We start from the raw sequence: 27521 nt of genomic DNA, 5'->3' as shown, positions 1-27521 counted from the left end.
ACAGAAATAATATTAACTTCAGGAGCTATAGTAATGAAAAGTTGGATAAAAGTTCTATTTGATTTGATATCCAGTCTGTAAAGCTTTCAGTTTATTCTCTTAAAGGGATAGTTCACCCAAAAATGAAAATTCTGTCAGTATTTACTCACCCTCATGTTGTTCCAACCCCGTAAGACCTTCGTTCATCTTCGGAACACAAATTAAGATATTTTTGATGAAATCCATAGGCTTCTTCAGGGATTGAACTTGCAGGCCCCGAAAAGTTATTAAAGACATCGTTAAAATAGTCCAAGTGAGTACAGTGGCTCAATCTTAAGTTTATCAAACAACAAGAATACTTTTTGTGCACAAAAACAAACAAAAATAACGACTTTATTTCAACTATTAATTTCCTTCTCTGTGAGCCTCGAGTCAGTTCACTAGTTTAACAGCGTAACCTTCTGTTGTTGTACGTCACACGCATCACACACATGACCAGCGTCGGCCAATAGTGAGTCTACGTGTGATGTAGCACTACGCTATCAGACTACGTTAACTGACTAGAGAGGGAAATTAATACTTGAAATAAAGTCGTTATTTTTGTTCGTTTTTGCGCACAAAAAGTATTATTGTCGCTTGATAAACTTAAGATTGAGCCACTGTAGTCACACGGACTATTTTAACGATGTCTTTAATAACTTTTCGGGGCTGGCAAGTTTCAATCCCTGAAGAAGCCTATGGAGGAGTGATCCAGCTCTCAGATTTCATCAAAAATATCTTAATTCGTGTTCCGAAGATGAACGAAGGTCTTACGGCGTTGGAACAACATGAGGGTGAGTAAATACTGACAGAATATTTTCATTTTTGGGTGAACTATCCCTTTAAATAAATCTTCTTGCATTTCATCACGTTTAAAGAAGCTAATAACCAAGATTAAATGAGTACTTCTCGTCTAATGAGAGAATTGTAGTGAAACGCTCCAGCAGCATCTGCCATACCTGAGACTGGTACAAGGCTATTCCTCTCAGCAGGGACGTCGAGACTGAAATAACTAGATTAATGTATGGCACTGCTGTCCGCCAAAGCCCCCCGGCTATGACGTATTTAAAACAAACAGCATTTCTTCTTGTTTCCCCCTTTTAGCATCCAAGTTTTGGCTTTGGGGTGAGATCGACTGGTATTGGATTTTACTGATCTTGTTTGCACATGCATTGATTGATGATTTTCACTGTTATTGAGTTGTTTTATGCTCAGGGCCAGATAAGCTTGTTATAAACCCAAATTAGTTCAGTCAGAAAGCTAATATCAAAGGTATCATCACGTCGCACGACATTCAGATCAGCGTGCCTCAAGCTTTAATTGCTATCAGACACCATTTTTGCTGCTGCCACACACTCAGGAATGAGTCAAAAGAGCATTTCGCCCTACCGCCATTTTAAAACTGTTATTTTACATTACAGCGACTAACATGCACACTCTGATAGAGATGGATGTGCCGAGGATCTGTTCGTCCTCTTCAGGGGGAAAAACACGTGGCTGTAGTTCCCAGAAAGGCTTCATTTCAAATGGCTGCACCGTAAGGAGGACTTGGCAGCTTTTAATTAACAACGAGGTTTGCTTTAGGAAAGTGGAAGATAACGTACCACTCAAAGTCGGCGTGAAGCACGCAGAGAAAGACGGATGGAGAGAGTAACGTTCTCTTCACGTTAATTAAACGGCTGGCCGACCCAGCTTCACTAAAATAGTGAGAAAGGAGCAGATCAAAAAGGAGGGAACAGGCTTTCAAGCTCTAGGAAATGGGGCAAAAATGCTCAGGGCGGGTTTATGCATACTTATTGACTCTCAAACAGATTTTTGCTTTGCACAATTCAGCCTTTATGTGTTACACGGTACAGTATAGGTGTCAGCATGTTTTTTTTATTAGCATTGAACCATAAGATGTAGAGATTAATATTAAATGAATTTATTTTTGAAATGCTCAATTCCCCTGCATTTGCATGCCAAACTACTTTGTGTAATCCTTGCTCATTGTCACGCACCCTGCAACAAACTTATGGGATTTTTAGAGACTAAATGCTCCAATTAAACCACACAGCACTGATGAACCCACTGGACAAACTGTTGGACTAGTAAATTAGTTATCCAGGTGGTCGTTCAGTGCCACTCATGCACAGACCGGTGTGCATATACTGTAGTTGGGTCTGTCATATATTGCAATCGTAAAAACAATTTGTAAAAACAAGCGTTTTACTTTCTTTTTTTCATTATACCGAAAGTTCTATTTTTGCTGTGGACAAGTGAATTTTTAGCATGCTATGACAGTTATACAACGTAAAAGGTGTTCCCTGACTTTTTAATTTGCATAAGTGCATTTACACAGGGATCAAAAAAGGGGGAAAATCTTTAAATCTTTTTGGTAACGCTTTACAATAAGGTTTCATTAGTTAACATTAGTCAACTAAGAAACTAAGAAATAACAATACTTCTACAGCATTTATAAATCTTAGTTAATGTTAATTTCAAATCAATTAAAATCAAATGTTGTATTTAACATTATTAATGCACTGCGAACTAACATGAACAAACAATGAACAGCTGGATTTTTATTAACTAACATTAACAATTGATACCTTATTGTAGTGTTACCATTTTCTTTTACAAATAAAATAAAATATTAAAATGCTAAAAGATATACATTTTATTAACTTTTTTTCCGCCAGCGTTTTTGAAAAAGTTGCCAACCACCACCAGCATTTTTGATCATTTTCACAAAAATGTCATGTCCACAGAATATTTTGTTGTATGAATATTTGAATGTGCAAAATATCAAAAGAAAGAACAGACCATCTGCTTTTAAACAATAATAATAAAAAATAACTTTTATTCTAGCTTCATGCATTCCCTTTTTATCAACACTTGAATGTGGGTAAGTTTCATAAAAAAAGCAACATTTTGAGCAAAAATCTGAGAAAATCATGTTTTTGTCAAAGACTACGTCTGGATTGGATTCAGAACTATGATCAAAACATAGATTGGGTAAATAGTCCATCAACATCTCTAAAGCTTGCACAGTCCTATACCTTGTCCAGGGTCAACATTTCATTCTTTAACATTAGGCAGTTTTGATTTATATGCCGTTTAATGTTGTTGATTACATTTTAAATATACATAAGCTTACATATGATATCGCTTGTTTCTGCTTCTTCTTCGCCTGTGTTTTGATCAGGAGATTCAGTACTCTTTCAGAAGATGCCTAATAGCATCCCGTACCCTACATTGAAAACACGGAAAGCCAGAAAGTTCCATCAATGGCGGGCATTTTTAATTTTCATGAATATTTAAGAATACACATTCCTTGAAAAAGTAATCAGATCCTAAAAAAATTGAGACAGATCGTAGCAGGAGACAAGCTTGGCCGTCGAGTCTTGCAGTAACGTGACTCCCAGCAGAGGAATTGATTGAGTGGCCTCCCAGAGTCTCTTGCCCTGGAAATTTGCAAGCCAGTCAATCAATTAAAGATCTCAGTGGGTCAACAGTCCTCAATTGGAAAATGTGTTTTATGCGTGCTTTGCTTAGCACATTAGGCTTAAAGCTCTTTTCAACACGGCTGAAAAAGATTGATGAGAGAGATAGCCTCGTTTCCCTCTGGCTTCTAAATTGGCCTTGTAGGTACCTATCAGATGTAGACAGCGGTCACATGCTTTTTGGAAATTTGAGATTTAAGCTCAGTTTCTAAATTTATTGAGTTTCCTCCATAAAGCATTTTTTTAGGCATTGCTCTTGATGGAAGGAAATACATAAGGAGGTTACTAAACAGGTCTAAAATGTAATTGTCATTTGGACAAAATCATTTTTAATAAAAATTATAAATGTGGTAAAAATGTATTTATAGGTGGTACATTTTCTTAATTCACCCGCCGTTTAGCAGTTGTGGCAAAAAGTTAATTTGGGACCCTGCAGCTAACTCTCTCTTAATGGCATGATGGCATTTTTGCAATTGGCACGCCAGCATGGCACACTGTGCAGAAGCAGTCCATGTTGCTAGGCATGTATTAGTACTTAGGGAAGAACGCCAAGAAACTGTCTGTGGGACTAAGAGGCAAAGATGCCGTGCTAAGAGAACCCATGTTGACAAGACTTGACCCAATGCTGCTCCATATTTCCTCTCAATCAATTATGTGTGGGTCATATGACCAACTGAATTTGTATGTTGGCCAAACAACTTGATAACATAGGTATTTTTAGACCCTATGAAGACCCGCTTAAAAATCTGTGATCTAGAAAAGTGTACAGTATATAAAAAAAAAATAATAGTAGCCAATTAACTGTACATTCCATTAGTAAGAACAAAAAAAAAGGTTTCACAGGGACTTAAATCAGTATATAAACTCACAGCCACTTTATTACACCTTGCTAGTTTTCCTTCAGAACAGAACTGACTTAATTCTTCGTGGCATAAATAGATTCAACAAGGTGCAATTTGGTCCATATTGATATGACATCAGCTGCATATTCATGATCTGAATCTCCCGTTCCAGCATATCTCAAAGGTGCTCTATTGGATTGAGATCTGGTGACTGTGGAGCCCATCTGAGTTTAGTGAACTTGTCATTTTTCCAAAAAAGTTTGAGATGCTTTGAGCTTTGTGACATGGTGCGCTATCCTGCTGGAAGTAGCCATCAGAAGATGGGAACACTGTGGTCATAAAGGGATGGACATGGTCAGAAACAATACTCAGATTGGCTCAGATATTAAATGATGCTCAATTGGTACTAAGAGGCCCAAAGTGTGCCAAGAAAATACCCCCCACACCATTACACCACCAGCAGCCTGAACCGTTAATTCAAGTCAGGATGGATCTATGTTTTTAATGGTGTTTACGCCAAATTCTGACCCTACCATCTGAATGTCGCAGCAAAAATTGAGAGTCATCAGACCAGGTAACGTTTTTACAATCATCTATTGTCTGAGGTGAGCCCGTGTGAATTGTAGCCTTAGTTCTCTGTTCCTAGCTGACAGGAATTCGCACCAGTGTGTGTTCTGCTGCTGTAGCCCATTTGCTTTGATGTGCAATTAGAGATGCTCCTCTGCATACTTCGGTTGTAACGAGTGGTTATTTGAATTACTGCTTTCTATCAAACCGAACAGATTCTCAGTTTGAACTTCAGCAGATCATCCTGATGCATTGAAATGCATTGAGTTGCTGTCATGTGAATAGCTAATTAGATATGTAAATGAGCAGTAGATCAGGTGTACCTAATAAAGTGGCCGGTGAGTGTAAATATTTTTAATTAGTGCTATTTTATGAACACGCATTTATCTCTCCTGCATATTTTGCATGCAGAAAGGACAGGTAATACCACAAAAAATTAAGCAAAGCAGTTAAAAGTTATGTTTCCTGACTTTATAATGCATCTTGTGTATTTACAAAAGAGAACAGTTTGGGAAAACAACTGAAAACATTTTATTAAGTTAAATATTAAAAATAATATTTTAAATATAATGTTATTTATTTGTATTATATAATATATTATACAATGTAAGTGTATTTTTTATTTATTTAAAAAAAAATTTTTATTAGGCTACATGAGTTCATTTAAATAAAACTTTAAGGCAGCATGCACAATACAATGTGACTTCATCATCATTATGTAGCATTTTGTTGAACTATGCTATTGAAAAAGTAGCTTGAACTTAAAAATATTTGCTATTAGGAAAACACTATTGTCATGCTACTGAAAAATGCAGTTAAGTTTGGTACGATCACTATTCCTAGTTAGTTACTCCACAAAAACTAGAGGAAGGAGACAGTGAAAGTGATTGCCTGGAGCAGAGAGTGGGCTTTCCGCATATTCAAGATGGTGACATTCTTTTAGATGAATAGTGAAATGGATGTGTAGGGTGAGCAACTGAGATGTATTTTTCTCTTTGCAGCATCCATAGTAAGCAGATGGAACGGTAAAGCACAGAATCCTGAGGCCTTTCAGTTTCCCTGACCCAGATGTTCATCTCACTGCTTGATTTAGGTGTGCTGCACTAATGTTTGAGTCGTAATGTGTCAGCTTTCTTATACGTCAACCTTTTGTGTAGGTTTTACACTTCAATGATCCCAATAGTGTTTATTTTTCCCCAAAATTGGCTTAGCTTTACAATGCCACAAATCAAGTGTGGCTTGTAGAGACATCACTTTGGCCATGTCAGTCTTGAAGTTACACCACTGCTAAAGCGAAATGCTCTGGCAGGATTGCGAATCTATCGTGAATACATCCACCCCCTCTTGCCCACCTGCTCTACATGCACCTACAGCTCTCTTCCTACTTCAGATGACATCTGTGTGTGCCTAGTGAATGGAATATATTTGTATATCCTCTCCGCGGCTTCTTAACCCTCTTGGGTCGGAGCCCGCGCAAAAATCCAAAAAGACCAAGCTAATGTCTGCATTCTCTCTCTCGATCGCTCTCAAAGCACTGAACGGTAAATTGTACACATTTATGAAAACAATTGAGAAAATGTGGGTGTTTGGAAAAGCAGGAATGAAAGTTATGGGAATTTAATCGCCTCAGGTTGATGTGACTCTTGAACTACACCTCACCAAAGGTCAAAAGTGCAATCCCTTGCCTATTCCCATAGACTTCAATCAGATAAATCCCACGTCTATCTGGAGTTGAGATTCGAAACAGCAAAGGTTGCCTCTTTCTAAGGGCCAGGTTTGACATTTTCATCCCCAAAAAACAGGAAATCTCTCACTTCAGTCTGCTCAATGCATTTGGAAGTGTGACTAGTTCTGCAATCCTGGAGTCTATTATGACCAGCTAAGATGAAAGGTTTTGCCTGGAATTAGATTTGACTTGCTGTGAGCCTGCTTTATCTACACGTCGCCAAATACAGGACTGTCCTCGATCTAACAATTTGTGGACAATCAAATGTGCACTCCTGGCAGGGATTTTCAAATTTTAAGCTGAAATTCAAGAGCACTGTCTTATGAAAAAAAGGACAGGCAGAACATTACCAATAGTCTCTGGCTTAGTCCCACCTTAGACCTTCCCATACACATGAAAATAGAGAAAATGGAAAGCACTTTTTCAATCTGGCAAGCTCAAATCTTACTGACTGACTTTATACAACAACGTTGTGCTTGCAAGGTACTGGGTTCATGCAGCGAGTGCTTTTGATGCTCAAATAATGACTGGATGTGCAATGTTGTCAGGTAACTGGCATCTAACACTTAAAAGATATCTAGAGTTTAATTTGAGCCATTTATTAGTAAGTTAACTAGATCTATAATATACAAAATTCTGCTCTGCAATGTGGACCAAACCTTATGGTTTTTTGTCAAAGGCTACATGAGACTACATTACCATGAACCACAGATCAACTTCATCTTTATAACAACACCACTCAAAACACCCTGAATGCAAAAACACTGATGTCAAGGATCCATGAAATTGGGTGAGTAATGGAGTGACACAACAAAAATACACCCCAACATTCAGTTCATTCAAACAGACAGTAAGGTAGTCCAAAAGGAATAACTGTCTGATAATTTAATAAGTAGATAGCAACAAAGATAAAACTCACCCCCCTGACCTCTTGATTCTTAATACAAAGCTCAGCAATCCCGGCATTATCATTAGATCCCATGTAAAGTGCTTTATCAATAGACTACTTAACATATAGATTCTAGGACCTGTGGCAGATCATGTCCCTGTCTCCTTGGCAGAAATCCAGGCTGCTGTCTCATAAAAACTTTCACCGCCACTTAATTTAAGCCAATGCTAATCTTGAACTACAGTGTACATTCCTCATTTATTATTTACAGGCAATATGCAGCGGTTCTATTTGCTGTTCTGTAAGAAAAACACAATCTTCTGTCCAAACAATCCAGTTTTGGACCTCCTAATTATACTCTTTCAACAATAATAAAGGGTTTCCAGTCAATAGCTTTCTTCATTTCTTTAACTATTCAAGAATTTCTCCAGCATTTATATGCTCCACAGTTTTATCTTTTCATAACGTGTAAACAGGATACAAAATTAACACTCACCAAGCACCTCCTGAGAGTTAAAATCAGCTTTGGCGAGCAAATACAATCTGGCCAGTTGGCTGGTTTATTTATTGGGAATTACTATAGGGTTCAAATCTTGAAGGTGCACCCAGTAATTAATTCATACAGACACCTAGAGGTGTAGAATGCGGCATCACACAAAACAAATATTTTAAATTAAAATCTTTGATGACATAAATGTATTCCATAAACAAAAATCCACTGGTCATGTGACCTCAACATGGCTGCCACCATGAGGAGACCTGCTCTATGTAAAAAAGCTACTTTTATCAGGCCTAATCTCATGTGTACATAATTGTAAACATTTCTCAAAAGTACTATTCATTTTTTGGTGTAAAATGCAATGTATTGAGGGACAAGTTACTGAGTGCACCTTTAAATGCTTGAACAAAGCAGACTGTTTGGTTTCATGACCAAACAAACAGTCTGTCTAAACAGGCGGAAAGAAATTCAGCTGCAACATTTACCTCAGTGACTGTAATATTTTTGCCCAATAATAAAACAATGCAAAATATAGTTTGTGACTGATAATCTTTACCTGATATGGAAAAAAGTTAATGTAACTTGTACTATTGTCTGACTGTTAGCATAATTATCATCCCCTCTTCTCACATTCAACCTCTAGACAAAGGCTCCTCAAACTAAATGCATCTCACGGGAGACTCATGTTAGCATTGCACCTGCCATTATCCAGTTGCTGTGTGTGTCAGCAAAAATATTTAATGGCAGTGTGAGGTTTTCTCCTACAGGAGTGAAGGACAGTGCGTTGGCAGCCATTTTCAGGCCTTTAATTAAGCAGCTCTGTGCCAGTGTCCAGATACTATCAGTCAGTAACGTCTGCCCATACTTCCATCTCCTGCACACAACAGATAATTAATGCTTTTTTATAATCGTCTCATTCTTAAATCACATGCAAACCGACCAAGACAAACAGCGACTGGTGTTCACAACACCATCTGACAGCTTGTCAAAGACTGAAAATGGACTTTAAAAGAGTGCCAATTAACTGGATAAACAAGGTTATAGCCTAGTTACAAAATGAATACCATTACGAAGAAGAATGCTGCTCTAGCATATTATGCATGACTGATTAGGGCTATTGCACGCCCACAGACTTTTGAAGAGTGATTAGATTGGCTATTTATTTATTTTTCCACTGGATCACAGTGAGTTCCTCCACCCTCTGTGAGTTTGAGCCGAACAGCCGCACACCAGCTTAGATTCATCCATCTTAATTCTCGAACACAGTGGTCTTGAGGGCTTCTGCCATACTGATTCTGGCGAAGCCACTCCTGAGGGAAGGCTTCATGGCCTTTCAAAGGCAAGGCAAGGCAAGGCAAGGCAAGTTTATTTATATAGCACATTTCATACACAATGGTAATTCAAAGTGCTTTACATAGAAGAAATTAAAATAATCAAAAGAAATCAGAATAATTAAAACAGTTTAGAATAAAAGATAAAATACAGAAATCAGAATAATTAAAACATAAAATAAAATACAGTGCAAACAGTCGGACGAACAGTGGCACAGTGCTCATTCAGTAAATGCACAGCTAAACAGATGTGTTTTGAGTCTGGATTTGAATGTGACTACTGTAGGAGCACATCTGATCTCTTCTGGAAGCTGGTTCCAGCTGCGGCTGGCATAGTAGCTAAAAGCAGACTCGCCGTGCTTAGAGTGAACCCTTGGTATTTCTAGCCGATGTGATCCTAATGATCTGAGTGATCTGTTGGGTTTATATTCAGTGAGCATATCTGCAATGTATTGAGGTCCTAGGCCATTGAATGATTTATATACCAGTAATAATACTTTAAAATCAATCCTAAATGTAACTGGCAGCCAGTGTAAAGACCTGAGGACTGGTGTGATGTGTTCATATTTTCTGGTTCTGCTCAGAATCCTAGCAGCAGCGTTCTGTATGAGCTGCAACTGTCTTATGGTCTTTTTGGGAAGGCCAGTGAGAAGTCCATTACAATAATCCACCCTACTGGTGATGAAAGCATGCACAAGTTTTTCTAAGTCTTGACTGGAAACAAAGCATCTAATTCTTGCAATATTTTTCAGGTGATAATATGCTGATTTAGTTATTGCTTTGACATGACTACTGAAACTAAGGTCTGACTCTAGAGACACACCCAGATTCCTGACTTGATTTTTAGTTGTTTGACCCCTAGACTGAAGGTATGCGTTCACCTTGAGAACTTCATCTTTGTTTCCAAACGCAATGACTTCAGTTTTGTCTTTGTTTAACTGAAGAAAGTTTTGGCACATCCAATTGTTTACTTCATCAATGCATTGGCAAAGGGAGTCAATGGGGCTGTAATCGTTAGGCGATAGGGCTAAGTAGAGCTGTGTGTCGTCTGCATAGCTATGGTAAGCGATTTGGTTCTTTCTCATTATTTGGCTCATTGGGAGCATGTACAGGTTGAATAGGAGTGGCGCAAGAATTGAGCCTTGAGGGACTCCGCATGTCATGGATGTCCACTCAGACTTATGGTCTCCTATACTCACATAATAACCTCTGCCTCCTAAGTATGACCTGAACCATTTTAGGACTATCCCAGAAAGCCCGACCCAGTTTTCCAGCCTGTCAAGAAGTATTTTGTGATCGACAGTGTCAAATGCAGCACTGAGGTCGAGTAGTACCAGCACTGATAATTTGCCTGTATCAGTATTTAAGCGAATATCATTTATTATCTTTATGAGCGCGGTCTCTGTACTGTGGTGCGGTCGGAAACCAGATTGAAAATGGTCAAAGTATCCATTCGAGCTTAAGAATTTGTTCAGCTGATTGAAGACAACTTTTTCAATGATCTTGCCTATGAAAGGAAGATTTGAGATCGGTCTATAGTTGTTTAATATGGTCTTATCCAGATTGCTCTTTTTCAGGAGGGGCTTGACAACAGCAGTTTTCAGGGAGGTCGGAAAACTCCCAGAGAGAAGTGAGGCATTTACCACTTCTAGGAGATCTGCTTCTAAGCTGTGTAACACATTTTTGAAAAAAGATGTGGGAAGTGCATCAAGGGCGCAGGTTGATGTTTTTAGTTGCTGTACGGTTTCTTCCAAAATTTTGCCATCAATTTCTTCGAAATCAGACATAGTGGCTACTTTCTCGTGCTGTTGTTTGATCTGCCTGACACCAGCGCAACTCAAGGATGAGCTGATCACCTTTCTGATATTATTGATTTTCTCAGAGAAGAAAGAAGCAAACTCACTGCACTTTCTCACTGAGAGCATTTCACTGGGAATCTGGCTTGGGGGGTTTGTCAGTCTCTCTACAGTAGCAAAAAGAGTGCGCGTGTTGTTTATATTGCTGTTTATAATATTCGAGAAAAAAGTCTGTCTAGCTTTGCTTAGTTCCTTATTGAAAGCATGGATGCTGTCTTTGTAGATGTTATAATGGACTACAAGTTTTGTCTTCCGCCACATGCGCTCTGCTTTTCTGCATTGTCTTTTCATATTTTGCACTGCTGTTGAGTTTCTCCAAGGTGCTTTTTGTCTGCCACTCTTCTTCCTGACTTTCACAGGAGCAATATCATCAATTACACTCTTAACTTTTGAGTTAAAAGAATCAAGGAGAAAATCAACAGAGTCAGCAGATATGCTTGGTGTTAAAGATATAGCCTTCATAAATAGTACACTAGTATTCTCATTTAAGCATCTCTTCTTGACAGACACAGATCTAGCTTCAATGGCAGGAGAGATCAATATATCAAAGAAAATACAAAAATGATCAGACAGTGCTACATCCTTAATAACAATTGATGAAATGTTTAGACCCTTACTGATAAGTAAATCTAGAGTGTGTCCACGATTATGTGTGGCTCCATGTACATGCTGAGTCAGATCAAAAGTTTTTAAAACAGTTTTGATTTCTTTTGCCATATTGTTTTCTGCATTATCTATGTGAATGTTAAAATCTCCAGCAATGGCAAAGCAGTCAAACTCTGAGGAAATAGAACTTAACAGTTCTGTTAAGTTCTCAGCAAAAGCTGGAGAGTATTTTGGAGGCCTGTAAACAATGATAAGTAAAATGCGTGGAGCACCTTTTAACACAATACCCAGATATTCGAAAGACGGGTAATTCCCAAATGATATTTGCTTACATTGATAGACATCTTTATAAAGAGCAGCTAAACCTCCGCCTCTTCTGACAGCTCTGCAGACACTCATAAAAGTAAAGTTAGGAGGGGCTGTTTCATTGAGGACTGTTGCACTGCAACTTTCTTCTAGCCAAGTTTCATTTAGCAACATAAAATCCAGGTTGTATGTGGTTATTAAGTCATTCACTAAAAGTGATTTATTTTTAAGTGAGCGGATATTTAAAAGTGCTAACTTAACAGTCTTACTTTTTGTCCCCACAGCAATCTTGGTATGTCGTGTAATAGGCACCAGATTAGATGGGTTTGCTGTACGGCTTTTGAAGGCCTTAGACTTTCTATCATGTAATTGAACAGCAATAGAAAAACATACAGGCACACTGGGTTCCCGCTTGTTCTGTAAACATTTGAGAAAGTTATTGTTATCATAGCGGGGACCCGACACATATCACTGAGAGCTGGTATCAGTTGTTTTTGGTTCACCTCGAGCCGCCGGAGGAGGGTGTGGGCCCTGGCGCTGTGGCAGAGGCCGAAGAGCTCTCACAGGGGGAGGGGGAGGGCGAGCTGGGCCCGTAGGCTTTGGTGGTTGTGGGGCCTGGCGTTTTTTGGTTGGTATCTGGGGGCTCGCAGCAAAAGAGTGGGATAGTCTAGTTCCAGCATGCACCAGTTGTTCCATTTTCTCTGAGAAGCACAGAAGTGGAGATGCTGGAGAGAGTGATAATGTTTCCAGTGAGAGTGATTTTTGCTCTGGTGTTATTGGAGGCTGTAATATGCTGTCCTGGTTTCCCTGGCTGTTTTCCAGAAAGTCGTCCTTGGGTGCTGTATATTGGAGCAGTGCTGGTATGTCACAGTCTGTCTGTGGTGAGCTCTGTGGGCAGGGCTCAGCTGAGATTGTGTCCGTGAGCAGAGGTTGTTGTGGCTGAGTGGTGTTATCACTGTCCTTGTGTGATGTGTCAACCGCATGTCCATTCAGGGGCTGAAGTGAAATCCTGTGGTCATTCATACTGTATCCAGGTGTGTGTGTGCCATTCAGGTTGAGTGGATTGGCACACATTGCAGAAGGATGACGGAGGGAGAAGTAGATATTGTCCTTTAGCACTCTTGAACCAAGTTTGTTTGGGTGGTGGCCATCCTGTTGAAACAGTTGCCTCTGACTCCAGAAAAGATTGAAGTTGTCAATAAAGTTCACTCCTTTTATATTGCAGGTTTTTTGCAGCCATGTATTAAGCCCAAGCAACCGTGAAAACCTGTTTGTTCCTCTTGCTGGGAGTGGTCCACTGATGAATGTTTGAACTTTCAGTCTTTTAAGTGTTTCAAAAAGTTCATTGAAATCCTTTTTAAGAAGTTCCGACTGCTCTTTATGAATATCATTCTTCCCCACATGAATGATCAGTCGATTTGCAGTCTTATGTTTCATCAGAATGTTCTGAAGTTCCCTGTTTACATCAGATGTTGTTGCTTGTGGAAGGCAGCACGTTGTTGTATCCCTGCTATTAATGTTTCTGATTACGGAGTCGCCCACTATCAGAGTCCTGGGCTCGGCTGCACTGTGAGCTGAGTGCCGCTGTCTGCTCGACCTTGAGCCCCAGTTAGCATCAGTGTTAGCTACTGGCTGATTCTGTCTGTGTGTGATCACATTCATCAAATTTGGGGATTCCTCATTCATTAATACTTCAAATCTGTTCTCAAGATGTATAGGCGGTGGTAGGAGACCAGTGTTTGCAGTCCTTGTCAGAGCCGTATCTGGGGTAGAGGATGCTACTGCAGTAATATGTGATGCTCGTGACAATCTGATGTCTCGAGTGCCTTTGGGTCTCGCACCCTGTTTGTGCCATCGATTAGTAAAACGATCGGCTTGTTTCTCTACACTCAGTATGGCCTGTCGAGAAGCACTAGATTCATGGGACTCACCGGCTGTATGCTGAGGACGTCCATGACGAAGCTCTGTTGTGTGTTCCGTCTGGTTTGGTGGTCCCGCAATTAACTTTGTTTCAAGAATTGCAATCCTTTGTAAAAGTCTGTGGCAGTTGGAGCAGCAAGTAGATTCCAGAGGAGGCATTTTCTTATCCTTATGAATGTAGGCAGTTTTGTTTTCTCTTCCCCGGAATGTAAGCTTTCAGTGGGAGGCTGGTTGAATAAAATAATTCTGCTTTTTTTTGTAGTAATCCAAACGTTTGAGCACTGTGCTGATTTGCTGAAGTTAAAATTAGGTGATAAAAGGAGATAAAATATAGAAATATAAAAGCGATAGAGCAAAGCGCGGAGCAGTAAGCGAGAGCGTCCGAACAGTAGCTGAGCAGGAAGTAGGAAAAAGACAGCATGATGCTGCGGAGTGTAATACTCTCATCATGATCCATAGCAAACCAGGGTCATTGTTCCCTATCATTACCTCCTGAATGCATGCCACACTGTTTTCCGATGGATCTTCGATTGCAAAAGCTGAATATCAAGTGGTGTATAGGAGGAGGTAATCATTTCTAGGCTATAATATGGATATGGTCTCAAAATTAACATTGTTCCACAACCACTAGTCTATTCAATTGAGTCATTCTAATGAACCGATTCTTCTTGATGATTTGTTCTAATCAATTCACTTCACTGTAGAATTTTGTGGAATTTTGTTTTCATTTTGTGGAAATAAAACAGTGGGCCACACAAAAGTGTACCATTGCAAAAGTTGCAACTATAGTTATAAAACAATAGTTATTGATACTACAGAATTAAACATGACAATAATATTCTCACAATGTTTCAAGGACAAATATTCTTTCATTATGATGGTATTTTGACAGATATATAAACTATGGTTCAAAATGTTGTGGTTTGGTAAGACGTTTTAAATGTTTTTGAAAGAAGTCTCTTATGCTTACCAAGGCTGCATTTTTTGATCAAACATAGAGTACAAATAGTAATATTGTGAGATATTTTTATAATATTCTATTTTAATATCTTTTGAAATGTAATTCATTTCTATGAGGTAAAGCTGAATTTTCAGCATCATGGCTCCAGTCTTAATGTGTCTTAATGTCAGTCTTAATTTGATGGTCAATAAACATTTATTAATGAACAAATTAATTTCTATAAAACCAAAACTTACTGAGTCCAAACTTTTAAACAGTAGTGTATCTATGAAAATGCAATTTACTATACAAATTGAACACAAAAGGACAAAAAGATATGTAAAGGTTTTTACACTGTTTAAAGAGCATTAATCAATTCATCATGATTGTATTTTAACAGAAACATGTCTAATAAAATATATTTTACTGCAAAAATCATTAACATAAAAAGCAGTAATTCTTGCAACAATTCTTGTGCCACTTCTGAGTAATGGTTCATTCATTGAAACGAACAGAACCGTCCGGATTAACTAAATCACCATAAAAAAAAAACTTTTAATAAGGTTGAATTTTTTTTATAACAAAAAAAGGGTCAACTTAGAACAAGGTTGTCTGATTGGGCTAATTAGTCTAAACTAATTTCTAACTAATCTTACTAATTTAGTCTAAACACTGCAAACAATACATAGAAAGTATCACAATCACAGGAAACTGTGGCTCCGATGCCTTTCGCCTTTAGTCTGCAGTGTGGATTGGCTATAACTATAAGTTCACACTTTATTTTAAAGCCAGTTTCACTTGTCTGAAAGATATTTACATGTGTTGCTTTATTAGACTCTTTAATCCAAAGCAACTTGATAATAAAACAGGTTAGCTACATGGTCAATCACTCATGGATGACCTAACAGTTTTATCTTCCAGCCATAAAACGGTCACAAACTATATTTAAGCTTTAGTGAATTTTTTAAAGGACATTTGCAGTTCTCCAGCATCCACTATTACCTGTAAACAAAATTGTCCTCAATGACATCTGCGCACTGGCAAAATTAACTGCACCTTACATTCATCATCATGTCATGCTCAGCCTCTGCATGAAGCATCCCTGAATTAATTTCACTTCACTTGTAAAGCAGAGACAATCTATCTGTCACATTCCCTGCAGCAACGGACCGCTCTACCTGCACAAACCTTCCACTGATGTGCTGTAATTATGGAGACAAAGAAACACATCAGCTGGGTCAGAATACTTGACCGTTATAATATCCCTCCCCCTTACAACCAACCAATGCACTTAACTGGTGTATCTCGCCGTTAATCCAGTCTGGTTTGGGTTCGGGGAGGGATGGACCACAATCTGGGTCAGGGAATAATGAGGCCAGGGCGCGTACTGCACCACAGTGTCCATCTGGCAGCTCCACGTGCCTGTCTCTGCCAGCGATAAACAGGTCTGGAGGAATAAACAGAATGTGGGCACACAAAGAGACATGTTACCCTGCTCTGGAATAAAGTGTGTGAGAACATTTTTGCTTTTGGAATTTAGTGTGGAAGCATACAAAATATGTTTTAAAATAGCAGTTTTGTCTGTGCACTGCTCTATATATTGTATGTATGAGTATGGAACCAGTCAATTAAAAAAAGACAACTGTTAAAATATAAATAAAAAGTGTATATATATATATATATATATAAACAATTAAAAAATATAATTTTTATTATGTATAAAAATATATAAAAACCAGCAATTTAATATATACAGTCATGTGAAAAAGAAGTTTGCCCCATTTTGTCTTTATGATCGTTAAGTAATTAATGACACGGTGCGATATGTGATGCGTTGTGGTTCATCTGAGGTTGTATTTACCTAATTTTAAGACCATGACAGACGATTTTTTATTACGTCATGATACATAAAACCATGGAATTCAAAAGATTGCCCTTTCTTTTTCACATAACTGTAAATATATTAATACTGAATTTTAGGAGTAAACCAGGATAGATCTGTTATTTAAACAATGACATCATAAAAAAACACAAAAAAACAATAATACTAATATATATATATATATATATATATATATATATATATATATATATATATATATATATATATATATATATATATATATATACATATATATATATAATATTTTATTTAATATATATATATATATATATATTAATGTAATAATAATTTATGTAATTTGTTCTATAAAGTTCTGTTTTTTTTCCTTTTGTGGAAATAATACTATATTCAATTTTACACATGCATATTTCTTTTTTAAAGACTTTTAGGGTTAAGGTACACTGCCGTTTAGCTTGCACAGAAACTGACTGCAATAAAAACTAAAAACAAAGGGACATTTACTCAGATGTACACAGTCATTAGCACTGTGCTGCCCAGCAATGCTCCTAACTGAAAAATAATAAAGCCACACATGCATTATGTCAGTCATTACACTGGGGGCAAAGAGAGAGAGAGAGAGAGAGAGAGAGAGAGAGAGAGAGAGAGAGAGAGAGAGAGAGAGAGAGAGAGAGAGAGAGAGGGAGAGAGGGAGAGAGGGGGAGAGAGGGAGAGGGGGAGAGAGAGAGAGAGAGCGTGAGAGAGAGAGAGAGAGGGAGAGGGGGAGAGAGAGAGAGAGAGAGAGAGAGAGAGAGAGAGAGAGAGAGAGAGAGAGAGAGAGGGAGAGGGAGAGAGAGAGAGAGGGGGAGAGAGAGAGAGAGAGAGAGAGAGAGAGAGAGAGAGAGAGAGAGAGAGAGAGAGAGAGAGAGAGAGAGAACAGATTGTATAATGACAGGGATATTTGAAGTCCATATGCATGTGGGTGACGACACACAGTGGAGTGAAGCAGAATCTTGACTCATAGACAGAGTTATGCCAAAAGCCTCTCTCAGTCTTTATCAACAGCCTTTATCTTGATCATAAGGACAGAGACCACCATGAGGCACATTCATAATTAGATTGTGGAGTGTCGGGTCAAACACTATGAGTCAGCTAGATGATAATGCCGCTCTGGGACTGTTAGTGTCAAGCATGGCTTACTCCAGCTTTGATAAAGCACTCGTATCATGCCTCATGTTGATCTTTTGCTATCTCACAAATGTCTGTTATAGTGCAGAATGTCTTAGAATTGCAACACTCATTTCTCTGCTATTTCTAAGACACCATGCAATTAGGGAAAAAAAAAATCTAGCTGCTAATGGTGAAAATGGTTAAAATTACTATTCTCAAGACTGCTTGGAAATTAGATTAATCACAATTATTTTTTAAAGAATATCTATTTATCTTTTCTACACGGTTTCTCGTCAACTTTATCTTGCTCACTGCAATTCAATATTCTCTGTAAAACTCAATATTTAATGGGAAAGCACTGTACAATTTATTTTGAAAATAAATTTGATTGGTCTAAGGTGGCATTCTTTATGGTTTTGTATAGTGACCGTGAAAATGCCCCCTTTTTTTCTTGTTTGGTAAGAAGCATGGTCATTATCAGTAAACTATAGACAAAACATAACTAACTAACTAAAAAATTAAGTAAAAATAAATACAATTAAATAAATTGAATATATAAAATAAAACAGTCATGTTTTGAGTTTGTTCATGTTTAGAGATTACTTTTGATATCCTTTTCTGTTCTGTTTCTAGGTTGGTTTTCTTGTTCTGCTAATTAGTTTAGTCATCCTCTGTTTCCCTGCCTGTTAAGTCTCCTAGGTTACACATGGTTTGATTTAGTGGTCACAGGTCTTTCACGCTTCTTTGATTGGTTTGTTCTATTTATTCCCTGTGTCTCTTTCATTTAATTGTCAGTTCTACTTTGCGTTATGTTTCCCTGAGTTCTTTGTTTTGATAAGTTTAACTGCTACATTTAGATCCTTTTCTACTCGTTAACTGCAACCCAACTGTGACAAAAACAATATAGAATAGTCTTGAATATATGTAAATAAACTATTTGGTACATTTTAGCCTTCTAATGATCCAGAGGTATTCAATATATTAACAAATGTTAATTAATTAATAAAAATTAATATCTCTGCGCTGAAGATTTATATATATTATTTCAGTAGAGTGCTGAGAAAAGACTGTCAACTTTATCCAAAGTTTCCTGATAATATTTGATTTCTTTTAGGAGCTGTTCACGCGACACATTTCAACTAAAAACATAAAACTTGTTATGCATTTTGGTCGTGTTGACATGACAACGGTGTTTTAGGTGTGAAAATGCAAACTTTTGAAAACAGGTTTCAAAGTGCAAGTTTTTCAAAACGCTCTCCGTGTACACAACAAAAACGCGAATCTCTGAAGACGATGACGTCATGCACATGTGTATTACATGTTCAGTCAATAGTGTTTCATGTTTCATCGCCATCTAATGGCCTGGCAGCACAGCGTTTGAGTAGCTTTCGCGGAGACGTGTGAATGGGGACCGTTTTTGACAATGGTGTCGCCTAAAGGCGGAGAACTCAAATGAAAAACTTCTTAGTTTTAAGCATATCGTTGTCGTGTAAACTTATTAAGTACATTATTTATTTAGTAGCTTTATAACACTGACAGTACATAAGCCAATGAATGAATATTTTGTATAGTATTGTTCTCACGCTATAAATGGACTTATAAAAGCATCACTTTCGGCGATCCTTGGCATAATGAAGTTGTTTTGTGTATCACCAAAAAAAAGGAAGATTGCATTGACTATAATTACATACAAACACTAAATCAATCTGTCATTCTTCTGAGAAACAGCAGTGTATTTGACTCGAACACTAAGGCAACATGAACAGCGTAATGATGAGTAATGCTTGCCACTGAACAAAGGGAATTGCAGCACATGGCGGCAGCATGGCTACAGGCCTGTAGCAGAGGGGGGAGTTTATGATTAATGGAAATAAATATGAAGAGCATCACATCAGCCCCAGCACCTGATCACTCTCACCTCCACAACTGCATTACTAGTGGATACATCCCTTGGTTCAGTTCAGTGTGCGCACTACACTCCTGGAGTCAGCGGCACTGACGCAGAATATCTCCTGACAGAGAGGTCAGATTCAAGATTAATCCACTGCTACAATTTGACATGCCTTTTTTTTCTTATAGTAATACTTGCTATGCCCTACATATTAAATATTTGTATATAAGTATGTCAGATGTTTATATACATTTATTACACAGGTCTCTGGAATACTTGATTCTGATTGGTCAAACGTGGCTTTCTGTGGCTAAATATTTTGGTATTACAAAATGAAATAATTAAAAAATATATATATTTTCATTTATATTAGCTTGATGTACTAAAATGCCTAAAACTGAAATAAAATGAATAAAAACTATATAGATAGACACACTTTATTTGAACAAAATTACTTTAAATTAAAATGTAAAATATAAAAATATATATTTGTATATATAATATAATATAATAGTAGCTCAATGATAATAAAATAACAATGATAATTTCTTCCCCATTTATGAACTTATTTTTGAGTAGCCGGTCATTATCGCTAAAATAAAAAAAAACATTGAATATGCCTATTATGTACATAAACAATTTAATTAATTGTATTGACTCAAAACACATATTTACAAGGATCCAGAGTTATTAAATATATAAACAATTGTCCTAACTGTGGCACCCAGTTTTATTATTTACTGTTTTAAAATGACCTGTTAGAGAATATTAACTTCTGCTCTTATATTACCTAAAAATGAATGTGTTATATATTTGTAGCTCTATTAAAGGGGAGATCAAGTTAATCCCCTTCGCAATATTAAAGTTGCAACACTGGTGACTTTGCATGAACCTCAGTAATATTATGGTACACCACACAGCTTTGATCCAGTTTACATGTAATGAGGACACTGGACACATATCATTGATCCCAGGCCAAGTCAAATTTCAGGCTATTTGTAATCTGTTACCTTATTAACATGCAGTCCTTCCTCAAGTATAACGGTTCTATCTTACTGAGTTGTCAATGTGGTGTATCTGAGGTTTTTCTTAGAAAGGTTTTGCTCATTGGGAGGCAGTGTTGGCCAGAGCGAGTGAAAAAGTGAAGTGAAGAAGGGCTCATGAATTATTGACAAAGACATTGGAAAAATGGCAAAGTGACATCCCAAAGGATCCAGAGGAAATTTAAAGATGAAGTTCAAGGGTGATTAATTTTGTAACGGTGCCTTCGCACTTCGGTTGGCAATGTGTGAAACGTGTCGCAAATGGATTTATTTGTTTATTTTGAAATTCGGCTGAGCAGACACATTAGTTGTGCATAATGGCAGTGATTAATCCTGGAGTAAACAGCTAAAAAGTGCCCTGGCGGGGTAAAAAAATAAAAATAATTCACCCTTCAGAAAAAAAAAGAAAAAAAAAATCTAAAATGTCCTTTTTCTCTCTATGTTAGTTAAAGCAAAGTGAGACAGGCTGGAGATTCATAAATAAGTAAGACTCTTCCAGTCTCCCAAATGCCTGTCTGCAGACTTTAGATTAGCACAATGAGCAGAAAAGCAGACAGCACAGGAGAGTTTGGCAAAGAAACAGTAGCCTACTTGCTGAGTCTCTCTTTGTACTGTATATAAAATTGCACTTAATTGAATGAAATAGGCAGCCCTTGTAAAATATACATGCACACTAGAGCTGACTATTTAACAATGAATTAGTACAAAACATGATAATAAGCATATATACTTTATATTAAAACATTTATTTTATTTTTTTTAATTATTATTAATTGTAATTAAGGCAGTCCTGAAGGCAAAAGAGGGAGTCCAACCCGCTACTATAGCAAGGTGTACCTAATAAAGTGGCCAGTGAGTGTACAATTCACACAGGCGAATTGAGGCTACAATTCACACGGTCTCACAAAATTGGACAATTAAAGATTGGAAAAACGTTGCCTTGTCTGATGAGCCTTGATTTCTGCTGTGACATTCAGATAGTATGGCGTAAACAATGAAAGTATGGATCCATCCTGCCTTTTATCAACAGTTGAAGCTACTGGTGTAGATTTTCTTGGCACACATTGGGTCCCTTACTACCAATTGAGCATCATTTAAGTGCTACAGCCTCCACAGTCACCAGATCTCAGTCCAATAGAGCACCTTTGGGATGTGGTAGAACGGGACATTCGGATCATGGATAAATCTTCAAATCTGCAGCAACTGCGTGATGATATCATATCAATATGGACCAAAATCTCTGAGAAATGTTTCCAGCACTTTGATTAATCTAATCCACATAGAATTAAGGCAGTTCTGAAGGCAAAAGTGGATCCATATTGGACCACTTAATTATTTCTGTAAAAAATAAATAAAAATGTATATATATATATATATATATATATATATATATACACATATACATATACACACACGCACACGCACTCACCTAAAGGATTATTAGGAACACCTGTTCAATTTCTCATTAATGCAATTATCTAATCAACCAATCACATGGCAGTTGCTTCAATGCATTTAGGGGTGTGGTCCTGGTCAAGACAATCTCCTGAACTCCAAACTGAATGTCAGAATGGGAAAAAAAGGTGTTTTAAGCAATTTTGAGCGTGGCATGGTTGTTTGTGCCAGACGGGCCGGTCTGAGTATTTCACAATCTGCTCAGTTACTGGGATTTTCACGCACAACCATTTCTAGGGTTTACAAAGAATGGTGTGAAAAGGGAAAAACATCCAGTATGCAGCAGTCCTGTGGGAGAAAATGCTTTGTTGATGCTTGAGGTCAGAGGAGAATGGGCCGACTGATTCAAGCTGATAGAAGAGCAACTTTGATTGAAATAACCACTCGTTACAACCGAGGTATGCAGCAAAGCATTTGTGAAGCCACAACACGCACAACCTTGAGGCGGATGGGCTACAACAGCAGAAGACCCCACCGGGTACCACTCATATCCACTACAAATAGGAAAAAGAGGCTACAATTTGCAAGAGCTCACCAAAATTGGACAGCTGAAGACTGGAAAAATGTTGTCTGGTCTGATGAGTCTCGATTTCAGTGGAAGCATTCAGATGGTAGAGACAGAATTTTGCGTAAACAGAATGAGAACATGGATCCATCATGCCTTGTTACCACTGTGCAGGCTGGTGGTGTTGGTGTAATGGTGTGGGGGATGTTTTCTTGGCACACTTTAGGCCCCTTAGTGCCAATTGGTCATCGTTTAAATGCCACGGCCTACCTGAGCATTGTTTCTGACCATGTCCATCCCTTTATGGCCAACATGTACCCATCCTGATGGCTACTTCCAGCAGGATAATGCACCATGTCACAAAGCTCGAATCAGTTCAAATTGGTTTCTTGAACATGACAATGAGTTCACTGTACTAAAATGGCCCCCACGGTCTCCAGATCTAAACCCAATAGAGCATCTTTGGGATGTGGTGGAACGGGAGCTTCGTGCCCGGGATGTGCTTCCCACAAATCTCCATCAACTGCAAGATGCTATCCTATCAATATGGGCCAACATTTCTAAAGAATGCTTTCAGCACCTTATTGAATCAATGCCACGTAGAATTAAGGCAGTTCTGAAGGCGAAAGGGGGTCAAACACAGTATTAGTATGGTGTTCCTAATAATCCTTTAGGTGAGTGTATATATATATATATATTAGGGCTGTCAGTTAAACGCGTTATTAACGGCGTTAACGCAAACCCATTTTAACGGCGTTAATTTTTTTATCGCGCGATTAACGGTCTTTTTGGCCTAGCAAACTTTGTAGTTTTTTTTCACATGCTTTTGCAATAGGACGCGGCATGGACGTTTTGAAAGCGCAAGCGGATCTAGCTAGACCGGAAACAAAATAACAGGCACGCCGCACACTTGTTTGGGCTTGCGAGCCGGATGCGCGAGCGCGAATCTCTCTGCTCGCGCGTGGAATATAATGTGCCGAGCACGAATCTCTCTGCTCGAGTCGCGCGCTCTCAGATACACGCTGCTCTTGTTAGAATTTTCTCTGGGCTCGCTCAGACAATATGTGCCTGCACTTAAAACGTGTTCAGTGCAATCGCGAATCTCTCCTCTTCCCCAGCTAACAATTTTAGGTTATAAGAACGTTTTCATAACGTTCCCATTAAGTTATAAAAACGTTATTTCTGAATGTTATAGGAACGTTCAAAACGTCCAGTTTTGAGTGGATGACGAGCGCGAGACACCGAAATGGATGCCAATAAGATTCTGAATGGAACGTTTACTTTTAAAAAGTTGCCAAATGGTTCCATTGACGAGACCAAAGTGATCTGTGTGTTTTGTCGTTGTGAACTGAGCTATCATCATCGCAGCACGTCCAGTCTGAAATACCACTTGATGATGGCCAAACACACACACACACACACACACACACACACACACACACACACACACACACACACACACACACACACACACACACACACACACACACACACACACACACACACACACACACAGCTGATGCGAATTCTCCGCCCCCTCGTCAATATCAGGACCTCGTCAGTATTTCTTTCACCCTTTTATTGATGGACAGTGTTACATTGTGTGAGAGATTATTTGCTCCAAGTAAGAATGTTTTAGTGTGAAATTGAACACAATATATGCCAATGTTGTTTTCAATAAAAAACATTTGCACAAAGCAAGCCGATCCACTTTTCCATGTTGATAAGAGCATTAAAATGAGAAAAAATAATGGGACAAAAAGAAATCAAGAGACATTTAGAATAGATAAAAATGTGCGATTAAATGCGATTAATCGCGAGTTAACTATGACATTAATGCGATTAATCGCGATTAAATATTTTAATCGTTTGACAGCACTAATATATATATATGTATATATATTTTAGTGGTTGGCCGTCATGGGCGTTAACGTGCTGCGTTAACGTGAGACTCTTATCGGGTGATAAAAAAAAAAAATCGCCGTTAATCTATTCTCAAAGTTGGATTGAGATCATAAAATAGCTTTTTCGAATATCGTTATATTTTCGTGCAATTGCTATTGCCGGTAAAGGCAGGTTCACATAAAATCATTATGACATATGCCATTATTTTTTGATCTAACGAGCATCTGGTTTGGCGATGCGAAAACGGACTGTAGCTACATCGTGCTTATTGTTTTTTTCTTCTTCCAATTAGCCTACTATGTTAAAAAAAACGACAAAAATATGTTACTTGTTCAATTAATAAATAGTTTGCTTGATGACAAATCGCTAAACATGAAATTGGCTTCCCTTTCTGTCATTGTGAGTGTGCGTTTTTTGTTTGTTTGTTTTTTCGAACGATATTCGAACTTTTTTTCTTTTTTTACAGGAAGAATTAAGGGGTCCAACATGGATCCACTTTTGCCACTTTTGGCTGTCAAAGAACTAAAAAACAAAACTCGTACTAACAAAAAAATAACTCTCTCAAATTTGATCAAAAACTGTCCTGGTGCTAACTGCGCAAGGCGTCAAGGGTAGCCAAGTGACCTTTCATTGACTGGCTTGTAGCAGGACTTTTGAGAATTCTGGAGTGTACTTGGAGTGTAGCTTAACCTTAACGTAGATTGTTCTGTGAATCATTTTTTTAAACTTGACAAAGCAAACACTCTATTAGGCTTCCACTACTATTTATACAATGTTGAAAGGTGTAAAAAGGGATGGAAGCTCACAAGTCAACTCCCCCAATTAAACTAAGCAATTCTGTATTTGAGTCACACATCCAAATCAAAGTGTATTTGAGTCACACATCCAAATCAAAGTAAGTACTGTGCTCCCAGTGACACTGCCATTCTGCTATGCCCTTAGATTTCTTTGGAGTATTTAAAATCTATTCAACTCTCCCAGGCTTTGGCCATCAAAAAATCTATACCCAGGAACACATGCTGTCTGGTCAGCCTGGAAGAAAGATGGTTTTGGTTTACACTCGGTCGCTGACCCGATCAGCATCTGCCCCACAGGGATGCATAGGGCCAAGAACAATCAGTCTTACAAGTCAGTGTAACAGGAGAGGTTCGTGGAGTTGCTCATTAAACCCAGTGTAAGCCATGGTTAAACTTGAAATTTATCATTTTCTATCCCACACAATATGCAAAGACACCTATAAGTAAGCCATTGTAGATTGATAACCCCACAAGGTGTAAATACTGTGTCAGTACACATAGTAAAAACATAACAAATATGATTTTAGAAAAAATAATAGTAATAATAGTGAAAAACAAATGCACGTACTGTTACACCCCTAAATAAATGTATTTTATATTGTGTATATTGTACAATATATATTGTATATTATGTGGTTATGTGTTGGCTCGCTACTTTATGACCAATGAAACTAAAGTTCCACTGCAAGCGTATCCATTCTCAACTTCTGACACTAATGATTTGTTAATCAATGTGACACTAGAACTTCCCTCAGTAACACAACATAGATTTTAGCTGGTCTAGTGGTTCCTGGAGGAATGAGATAATGGAAGACAGAGTAGAGCATTGGGACTATAATTCTCTTTTCTGGATGGTACAGGCTGCCATTTTCTATCTGCAGAGTTTCATAATCATCAGGAAATGATATCCTGGACAATAGTGCAAGCTGGAATGATTGCTGGCGTGTACCGTTAGGAAACAGAAATATGTATCATTATCTTTGTCAGCCCTTTTCCACTGCTGATCAGTGCATGTGCGTGAGCTCTGAAGACACATGAGCACATCATCTTCCTGTATAAAGGGGAGGATGTGTGCAAGCCTCATTCTAAAGGCCATATCATTCGCAAACGTGCTTCAGAGTGCTCCAAAATTAAATAATTTCAGACACGACGCCGCATAACTCATTCCTCAAAGCTTGAGAGATATGCTGTCGACCAAAAAGCCTCAAAATACACTGAAGAAAACAGAAGGAATTCAGATGTGACAAGCTACAAGAAACCACTGTTTGATTAGAAACAAAGAGAAAGAACAATCACAAAACTTTGTAAATGTTGAAAAAGCCTCATGGAATGCTAAAAAATGGGATCTGTAATCTCTCAAAGTGAAGGAGAAAAGGGAAAAAATACAAAAATCGAAGGTGTGAAGATTTGTATTCTGGCCATGCTAAATACAGTGAAATGAAATGGAAATCTCTTGCAGGAGTGTGTGGGATGTATACCTGGAAAATTAAGACAATATTATCTCCATCGAAATCAATACATTATCTACTGTTGTTCTCCTTGTCAATGCAATAAGTTGACTGATGTTATCTTGTCATATTTGTCAGCAGTGTTGACAAATATGACAATTTCACCAACCATTTCACCATAAACACAAATAATTTCTTATTCACAAAGAACTTAAACTCATGTTTTCTACTTCTCTACTTGCAGGGTCCATTGCCAGATGCTCCTATATCAAGTACCACTACTCCTCAGCCACAATACCCAAGAACCTCTCTTACAACATCACCAAGACCATACGTCAGGATGAATGGCACTCTCTACGTGAGTACATGGCTTTACTTTGAAGACGCATTTAAGAAATGCCACTATTGTGATTAGAGGAGACTACAAATTCTGTACTTGTAAAACAACTAAAGAATTAATATCTCAAACTGTCATATTTGCT

General features: G+C 38.0%; 1 protein-coding gene across 2 annotated transcripts in view; it reads left to right on the top strand.

Annotated features, from left to right (window-relative positions):
- The window catches only part of tmem178bb (transmembrane protein 178Bb), a 92549-nt gene that overhangs the window by 20250 nt on the left and 44778 nt on the right, over window positions 1-27521 (top strand). For both annotated transcript variants that reach the window (XM_077234632.1, XM_077234633.1), the window contains one exon: window positions 27284-27397. In XM_077234632.1, coding sequence (XP_077090747.1) covers window positions 27284-27397 — 114 coding nt within the window. The remainder of the gene's footprint in view (window positions 1-27283; window positions 27398-27521) is intronic.

Source organism: Siphateles boraxobius, unplaced genomic scaffold, assembly GCF_051911475.1.
Source record: "Siphateles boraxobius isolate OS27281-9 unplaced genomic scaffold, OSU_SipBor_1 19, whole genome shotgun sequence".
In the NCBI taxonomy this organism is placed as follows: domain Eukaryota; kingdom Metazoa; phylum Chordata; class Actinopteri; order Cypriniformes; family Leuciscidae; genus Siphateles; species Siphateles boraxobius.
Note: the sequence above shows the minus strand (reverse complement) of the source record. Positions and strands in the feature narration are given on the sequence as shown.